A 9,895-nucleotide genomic window follows, 5' to 3' on the forward strand; every position below is an offset into this window, starting at 1 on the left:
AGAAGGGGACAGTATAGAGCATCGGGCATTGGTAAAAGGGTAAAGGGGGAGGAGAGACATTGAGTGAAGGATAGGGAAGATGAAGCGATAGGTAATTAATGGATGCAATAGAACCAAAGAGACATCGCTGTGGATCAGTGTCGGTATCAAGCGGGGGAAGTGGGAAGGCAGGAAATGGAGTGTGCAGTTGAGGAAGCCGACATCATGCAAGGGGTGCCACCCGCTTTGAGACTTTCCACTATAATCCTGCGGCTGTATAATGCCACTGCTCATTATCCGAAAGCTGGTCCAATCATTTGTTCCCTCCATCCACCACCAAAACCTATCTAAAGTTCTCACCATATTTCCCCCTCACAACCCCACACCTACCTCCAACCAACAAAAGAGAGCGAAGCCAAAATTATAAGAGGGAGACGGAACCTCACCACGCAGCACGATAAAAGAATACGCTGAAATAGTGAAACAGAAGATGAGACCGACACAAGCAGAGAAGATTAGAAAAATTCAGCAACAACCAGAACAGGAAAGCGACAGAGAACAGGCAACACAGAGCATACGAGGCAGCGCATGCTTCAACTTAGTGAACAATACCATACTTATTTAAAGTAATTATATTTCCCTATTAATGTTCAAAAAACAGATCATCCTACAACTCAAGTCTTTCCTTCCCCACTAAAATCAAAATTCTTCCTTTACCAACTCACTCCCTATCTCCATTTCTTCTCCACTTTACCCTCTCTTTACCATGAGATACATCATGAAACATCCACAACTAAAAGCAGAAAAATAAAAGGGATCAACGTCAAACTTCATGCCACACAATAGTAAGACGGCAACTAATGGAAGGTTAACTTGCTTTTACTTCCACCTCCGACAGAATCTTTCCTCTGATTTATCCCCAAATTGTAGTGAGTTATGACTAGTAATGTATGTTTTTGGTTTACCTTGTACCGATTATTTTGTTTCTGTTTGTCGATTCACCAGCACTGGCTTGTGGTGCACATACTGACGCTGGTCTTAAAGTATAGCCACAAATAAACTGCAGCATTTGCTCATGAAACCATTGCAACTTATACCCTACATGTGCAGGGCACGGCATGTTCCAATAAGTTTGTTTACATACGTATTCAGTTCATGCGCTAAAACAAAGTGATGACATTCTGTTGATGCTTTTAGGGAAAGAGTCGAGTAGCAAATGGAAATGCCTTTGTGTACGCATGCCAACTTTCTTAAAATAATTAGTGAGAGGAATGTCATGAAAGTTGTTGGAACATTTACACCATGTAGTCTGTGTGAAGCTGGATGGAGCAGGATTTTCGCCGTGTGGGGAAGTTACTTGTACAGAATGGCAGAAGATAGTTCATTTCTATGCTCATTTCTGCTTCTTCACAGGGCCTAGATGAAGAGATTCGGGAAGAAGGGCTCCTGTTGGGACGTTACACATATGACCAGGATGCAGACTCAATACAGACATTTCAGGTCCAGGTAATAGAAACATAGAAGTTTACAGCACAGAAAGGGGGGCCATACATCCCATCGTATTGGTGCCAGCTCTTTGTTGGAACAATCTCACTACCCTACTCTCTCCCATAGTCCTGTATCCTCTGCTTTATCCAGCTTTCTCCTAAAAGATGGCTTCTTAACGTGCAGGGAATTGCTGTGGATGTGCAGCCAGCTGTGAAAGGGAAGATAGACTATGAAAGTAAACTAGCACGAAATATAAAAACAGGTAGCAAGAGTTTCTACAGATATATCAAAAGGAAAAAGGTGGCTAAAGTAAATGTTGGTCCATTGGAGGACGAGACCAGGGAATTAGTGATGGGGAACATGGAGATGGCAGAAACGTAGAACAAATATTTTGTATCAGTTTTTACGGTAGAGGACACTAACAATATCCCAACAGCGGATAGTCAAGGGGCTATAGCAGGGGAGGAACTTAATACAATCACAATCACTAAGGAGGTGGTACTCAGTAAGATAATGGGACTAAAGACGGATAAATCCCCTGGATCTGATGGCTTGCATTCTAGGGTCTTAAGAGAAGTAGCAGACGGGATAGTGTATACATTGGTTGTAATTTACCAAAATTCCCTGGATTCTGGGAAGGTCCCAGCAGATTGGAACACTGCAAATGTAACACCCCTATTTAAAAAAGGAGGCAGACAGAAAGCAGAAAACTATAGACCAGTTAGCCTAATATCTGTCGTTGGGAAAATGCTGGAGTCCATTATTAAAGTAGTAGTAGCGGGACATTTTGAAAATCGTAATTCAATCAGGCAGAGTCAGCATGGATTTAAGAAGGGGAAGTCATGCTTGACAAATTTGCTGCAATTTTTTGAGGATGTAACGAACAGGGTGCGTAAAGGGAAACCAGTGGATGTGACAAGGTGCCACATAAAAGGTTATCGCACAAGATAAAAATTCTCAGGGTTGGGCTATATTTGCATGGATAGAGGATTGGCTCTAACTTAACAGAAAACAGTCGGGATAAATGGTTCATTCTCGGTTTGACAATCAGTAACTAGTGGGGTGCCACAGGGATCAGTGCTGGGACCCCAACTATTTACAATCTTTATTAATGACTTGGAGGAAGGGACTGAGTGTAACATAGCCAAGTTTGCTGACAATACAAAGATGGGAGGAAAAACAATTAGCGAAGAGGACACAATAAAACCTGCAAAAGGACATAGACAGGCTAAGTGAGTGGGCAAAAATTTGGTAGATGGAGTATAATGTTGGAAGGTGTGAGGTCATGCACTTTGGCAGAAAAAAATTGAAGAGCAAGTTATTATTTAAATGGAGAAAAATTGCAAAGTGCTGCAGTACAGTGGGACCTGGGGATACTTGTGCATGAAACACAAAAGGATAGTATGCAGGTACAGCAAGTGATCAGGAAGGCCAATGGAATCTTGGCCTTTATTGCAAAGGGGATGGAGTATAAAAGCAGGCAAGTCTTGCTACAGTTATACAGGGTATTGATGAGGCCACACCTGGAATACTATGTACAGTTTTGGTTTCCATATTTAAGAAAGGATATATTTTGAAGGCAGTTCAGAGTAGGTTCATGAGGTTGATTCTGAAGATGAGGGGGTTGACTTATGAGGAAAGGTTGAGTAGATTGGGCCTCTACTCATTAGAATTCAGAAGAATGAAAGGTGATCTTATTGAAACATATAAGATTATGAGGGGGCTTGACAAGGTGGATGCAGAGAGGATGTTTCCACTGATGGGGGAGACTAGAACTTGAGGGCATGATCTTAGAATAAGGGGCCGCCCAGTTAAAACTGAGATGATGAGGAATTTCTTCTCTGAGGGTTAAAAATCTGTGGAATTCGCTGCCTCAGAGAGCTGTGGAAGCTGGGTCATTGAATAAATTTAAAACAGAGATAGGCAGTTTCGTAACCGATAAGGGACTAAGGGATTATGGGGAGCAGGCAGGGAAATGAACCTGAGTCCATGATCGGATCAGCCATGATCGTATTAAATGGCGGAGCAGGCTTGAGGGGCCGTTTGGCCCACTCCTGCTCCTATTTCTTATGTTCTAAATCACCCCAATTCTATGCTACATAGATCAACAGCACTGCTTTTGGCCTCTCCCAATAATTCCTTCTATGGCTCAACATCCATTTTGCCGCTTACACCTCTGTGAAGCACCTTGGGACATTTTTTCTACATCAAAGTCACTATAGCAATGCAAGTTGTTATTGAACAGCATGTTCTCGAACTCCATGAGTAGAACCACAGGAGATGTGCTAGTGCTGGGTATGATGTAAATTGTAAATTCAGTCTCTAGGCCACCCTTTGTAAACTGCTGGCAGCTAATTGTTGTACATGCAGTCCCCTCATGCTGAACCACTGGCTCCATGACCTGATGGAATGTCCTTTGCTTGTTTTTGTCTTTCAGAATAAAGAACTTGGAGCGTATCAAGTCATTGAACTGCGGGTGAATAGCAACTGGGGTCATCCTGAGTACACCTGCCTCTATCGATTCCGTGTCCATGGAGACCCAGTGAAGTAATGTTGGGAATCAGCTACCCTGCACTGTACAGGAAATGTTTGAGCAGCATTTCATGAACCTGATCAGGTTTATTGTTTCCACATCTGAAGCTACAGTGCTGGAGACTGTTCTAACTTCCGCTCAAACTCTGCTGTGTTGTTTGTTGCAAATCGGAAACAAAGCACATTTTTCTGGAAAGAATAACAAAGGTATTTGGAACAAGAAAGTATTGAAAGGAAATTTTATGTCACGATTTCAGGATTGTCTTCACAGTTTATTACCCGAGATGTGAATAAATTGGAAAAGAATGGAAGGATGAAATCTGCTGGATGCCAGGTGTTTAGGAAATCTTCCCTTTCACAAGACACCTTTCATATTCAATACCCACCTGCTCATCCCAGTGGCAAAATCTGAGCACTCATCCACATTAAGCATCACAGGGCACATTGAGACATTTTAAACTTTTTGTGCTGATACTGCAAGTAATCAAGACATTAAAATTATAATTCCATAACATTTAATTGAAAGTTGATTTCCTGTCAACTGCAACTATAAAATATGACACACTGGCAAACAAGGCGACTCACCTGTTATAAAAGCATTCAGGCTTTCAATCTGGTGAAAGACCACCAACTCCCACCAAGTACAGAGGTTGCAAATGACAAAACGTTTGCATTCATATGGAAAGTTATCCTGCACCTGACTGACATTCAGATACCAACCCCACACATGTTCCAGTCCAGTTATTGTGTCTGCCAGGAATATACTGTTGGCACACTTCAGGGTTACTACAGCTCTGGTCAAGTGTCCAATTGCACAGCTATTTTCTCAGGACTATTATGACTAAAATTAATTGCCAGAGAGCTGATCTGTGTGAAAAATTAATTCCACCCATCAGAGCTCCTTCAAACTCTTGTGCTCATTGGCAAGCCTGTATTGTAAATTATTAAGTCAAGGTCTAACATTTCAAAGCAATGTGTTTTTTAATATTTGTTCTTGGGAAGTGGGCAATACTGATGAGGCAGAAATGATTGCCTATCTCTAGTTGCCTTGACTGCATTATGAGTCAACCACATCTGGACTGAGTCACATGTACCCAGAGCAGGTAGGGGTGACAGGCCCCTCCCTGAACCACATTAATGAACCAACTGCATTTTTCCGACAGATTTTAACAAACCAGTATTTTCAGCATTTGGCTGCTCAGTGTTGTGCGGGGCCCAATAATGTTCATGGTCGTTTTCTGGTGGCAGCAACAAATTACCAGGTTTATTGATTTTCATTTCACAACTTGCCATTTGAACTCATGACCTCTAGGATTGCTAATCCAGTACCATAACCAGTAGGCTACTCTGCTCAACGTGATGTCCAGTAATGCTTCTCCAGGATTGTTAGTGCCAATTATGTGCCCACTTTCATCACCTCAGCAAGGGACTGGTGAGGCTCTGTAAAACTTGTTCCCAATAGGAATAGCACCATGCTGGCAGTTACTAAACAGGCCAGAGTGACACACCTTCGATTGAATTTGGGAATATGATTTTGACCCTCTTCAACTACACTAATTGGAGGTTTATCACAGTTTTTAACCAACCAATATTTTCAGCATTTGGCTGCTCAGTGTTGTGCGGGGCCCCCAAATAAGATTACTCATGCTTCACGGTCAGTCTGTGTCTTTTGTAACAAAGTAATTTGGGATTAGTGTTTCCCAAATACCAGACCTGGAGCTAAGAGTATGATGCCAGTAGATGAAAAGCACTCAAAAACTGACTTGTAAAACGGATGCACAAAAGTCAATCTCACCTATGGTTGAGTGCCATGAGCATACTGGCTGTAATTGAGCAATGGGCGTCACATGAAGGCAACACGGTCTACTCTGCATAATTTATTTGTTCTTTATGGTAAAAAATTAATTATTCAGTCAGTATTTTAATTAATAAATGTAAATAACTCAAAGGTGGGGATTTAGGACAACCCCCCCCCCCCCCGCCCCGCCACCAGATAATTTGAATTGAGCAACTTTGAATTAAGAGTAGAAGATATCCTTATTTTCTTAGGTTGTTTTATCATTTTGAAAGTGGAATAAGGTGAAAGCACATTGCATAATTGTTCCCTGTTCTATTCCAGAGGGCTATTCAGTGTATTCCCCTACCCCCCACTTCACTCCTGCAGTTAATTTCCAGTTGGTTGGTTGAAGTGTAATGTTAGAATGTGCTACACCAGTGTAATGCTACAACTGCTACATAGTACTGGTTCTGGTCTATAGACGTTGACCCATTGGGGGACGCTAGAAAATACAGATGGCAGAGTTGGTTTTGCTTTGATCTGAATTACTAGAGATGGGGGTGAAGTTCCTTGCTGTTCGTCCCGCTCACATGCTGAAACTTTGTCAGAAGTTTAATGCGCAAAGTTGCTGAGCAGAGTGAGAGCAAGCTTATTCCTACTGCGTTTCACTTGTAACATTTCATCACTGCCCATTTTACCGTCCACTCTGCTGCTAATTGCTAGCAAAGCCCTTTATACACAATAGACCAGAAATGGTCTTCAGCTGTTAAGGCTGCCAGAAAGAGTTGTAAAGATTGTTAGCTTAAATACAAGCTTTCCCTTTTGTAGTTGAGCAAAGGTCAACATGAAAGTGCTAACATGTAGAAAAATGTTCATGCCTTCAGCTCAAGTTAACCAGCATTAAGTGTGGCAGTGGTCAAGATGATGGTCACAGCTCTGTATTTCAATTGAGAATTCAATATAGTAGGAGTGGCTTTTATGATGTGGTAGAATTATGGAGGACCACTATTATGGCGTAGATATTTTAGACCATTAGTAAGTGTAGAACAGGGACCAAGGGAATAAACTGTGGTAAACAGTTATCTTTAAATATCTCTCTCCAGATATTTTGCATATGTTTGTACAGAGTGTGTAGCATGTGTTTTATCCTAAAGTGCAATATTCAGTTGCAGTTACAGGAAAGATTCTTATGATAATTATTATTTGGTATTTTAAATATACCATTTTGTTATCTTTGATTTTTATCCTGCTGGGTTGATTTTTAAAAATACCATATTTCTGTAAAAAGTCCAGGAAAAGGAAACAACAGTTTAATACTATTGAGAACAAGCTTCTGAAGGAAACTTGTGGCCGTGTTCAAGCTGATGGGTACGATTACAAGTACAGCCAACCGTTGCCATGACCTGTTTTGGGTTCCAATATTAATCAGTTTGTGACACTGCATTAACATCTCGCGTGGCTCAGCAGGAAGGATCATGTTGTATTTTGATGTACGCTGACGTCACAGTAATGAGTGACAATGATCACGTTTCAGGTGCACAGTTCAGATTATCAAATCTGTCAAATTTTGTTTGATAATGCTCCCTGTGAAGTGCATTTGGAACTTTTTACTACTTTAAAGGCAAGTTGTTGTAAACTTCTAACACAAGGTACGATTGGCCAGTAGGAACTGTGAACACCCCAGATCTACACCCGACGGAGTGCAGGTGTCGTGGGGCAGGGGAAATGCAAGCGCAGGTGCTGTCTGCAATGAAGTACCCACCCGAAATCAAGTTCCAGCATTAGTCTAACAGTTAGGACCTAGAGATTTCTGTAATTCTAAACGTGTTGCTTTAAATCATGCTGGTGTGTGCAAGTTTTAGTGGCTGACAAGTTTAAATCTGATTAAGTGAATGTTACCCTATTCAGCTGCTAAGCAATATCCGTCCTATCAGTGAATGGGAGGGATAGAGCAGAAAAAAAGTCAATGGCATCTAGTTCTATTTCATTTTGTGAATGATTGTGTCTGCACAAATTTGACAGTGATTCATAGATTGAATTATAAGACAATGCTACATGGTGTGTTTCATAGAATCATAGAAAAATTACAACACAGAAGGAGGCCATTCGGCCCATCGTGTCCGTGCCGGTCGAAAAAGAGCTACCCAGCCTAATCCCACCTTTCAGCACTAGGTCCGTAGCCTTGTAGGTTACGGCTCTTTAAGTACACATCCAAGTACTGTTTAAATGTGGTGAGGGTTTCTGCCTCTACCACCTTTTCAGGCAGTGAGTTCCAGACCCCCACCACCCTCTGGGTGAAGAAATGTTTCCTCGTCTCTCCTCTAAACCTCCTACCAATTACTTTGAATCTATGCCCCTGGTTATTGACCCCTCTGCTAAGGGAAATAGGTCCTTCCTATTCACTCTATCTAGGCCCCTCATAATTTTATATACCTCAATTAAATATCCCCTCAGCCTCCTCTGTTCCAAGGAAAACAACCCCAGCCTATCCAATCTTTCCTCACAGCTAAAGTTTTCCAGCCCTGGCAACATCCTCATAAATCTCCTCTGCACCCTTTCTAGTGCAATCACATCCTTCCTGTAATGTGGTGACCAGAACTGCACGCAGTACTCAAGCTGTGGCCTAACTAATGTTTTACACAGTTCTGGCATTACTTCCCTGCTCTTGTTTAAAAGATGGTTAAAACTGAAAGTGGATGCCCAACCCAACAACTGCACGATCACATGGCTGACTGCAAACAACATTTATCGCTCCTATAGTCACCACAACTCCCACACCACCGCAGCATGCATCTGCTACAGGACTTAAAACCTGCTGTGACCCAGATACAATGTAAAATACAGTAAAGCTGAAATCAGAAATATCCATGTGAAAGTTTTAACTAACAGCAGCTATTTGTCCAGAGCCAGTGCTGTTTTGATGGAGTTTTTCCACAATCTGAGGTACTGAGGGCCCAAGTTTCCACATGATTTGCGCCTGATTTTTAGGAGCAACTGGTGGAGAACAGACTATCTTAGAAATCGCAATTCTCCACATTTTTTTTTCTGCAGTTCTAGTCAGGTAGAACAGTTCTACTTTGGAACAGAATTTTTTCTTCAAAAAGGGGCGTGTCCGGCCACTGACGCCTGATTTGAAAGTTTCCACAGTGAAAACGTACTCCAAACTAAAGTAGAATGGAGCAAGTGAAGATTTTTGTAGAACTGAAAAAACCTGTTCTACACATTAAAAAATCAGGCACAGGTTACAAATTAGGCGTCCACAACGAGGTGCGGGGGGGAAGGGAATTCATTAAATTCTACAATAAATCCTTATTTATACTTCTACAAATATTATACAAATAAATCCAACCTGAATAAACATTTATAAGCAAAGAAAAGATTAAATAAACCATCTTCCTACCTGTGTGAAAGTGCTTCAGCCAGGGAGAATTCTGCAGCCGTTCGTGCCGCTGAGCGGGAGTGGGGGTGGAGAAAGCCGTTTGTGCCGCTGAGCGGGAGGGGGGGGGGGGGAGGCGAAAGCGGTTTGTTGTGGAGGGGAGGGAGGGGAAGGAGACAGCCATTTGTTGCCGCGGAGGGGAGGGAGGGGAAGGAGACAGTGAGAAGGGTAGCCTCAGTGCTGATGGCAATGTGATTTTATTAAAAAATGTTCAAAAATTAAACAGCTACAAAGAACTACAAAAATGGCCGAGTGCCAATGTTTCCTTCACACTGAGCATGCACGAACGCTCCAACGCGCACGCGCAGCGTTGCCGATAGGAAAAAAACTAATTTTAAATAGTATCCGCCCCCTCCCACTTACAAAATCGGCGCGAGTGTAGGCTCCGCCCCCCTGGGCGCCGCGCCAGGCAGACAAGAAGCTGCAGAACGCTCCAGAATCGCGAGGTTTTTTTTTAGGCGCCGTTTTAGGCGCGAAAAACGGGCGCCCAGCTCGGAGGGGCGCCCGTTTTTTTTCGTGTGGAAACTTGGGCCCTACATCTCTGGCTAGCAGTGTGCACCAGGAAAGGGCTGCGATTTTTTTTTTTAATCCTTTTTTTCATTTTTTTAAACTCATTCCTGTATGTTTTTAATTTCTGGCTTTTAATGCAGAGCAAAGTTTGTCATCTGCCTTTTAATAAATAG

General features: G+C 42.2%; 1 protein-coding gene across 2 annotated transcripts in view; it reads left to right on the forward strand.

Moving 5' to 3' along the window:
* The window catches only part of sun2 (Sad1 and UNC84 domain containing 2), a 144,116-nt gene extending 134,967 nt beyond the window's left edge, over positions 1-9,149 (forward strand). For both annotated transcript variants that reach the window (XM_070861544.1, XM_070861546.1), the window contains 2 exons: positions 1,393-1,485; positions 3,905-9,149. In XM_070861544.1, the coding sequence (XP_070717645.1) occupies positions 1,393-1,485; positions 3,905-4,018 (207 nt within the window). In that variant the 3' untranslated portion in view covers positions 4,019-9,149. The remainder of the gene's footprint in view (positions 1-1,392; positions 1,486-3,904) is intronic.
* Positions 9,150-9,895: the final 746 nt, after the last annotated feature.

The sequence above is a fragment of the Pristiophorus japonicus genome, chromosome 19 (assembly GCF_044704955.1).
Source record: "Pristiophorus japonicus isolate sPriJap1 chromosome 19, sPriJap1.hap1, whole genome shotgun sequence".
Lineage (NCBI taxonomy): Eukaryota > Metazoa > Chordata > Chondrichthyes > Pristiophoridae > Pristiophorus > Pristiophorus japonicus.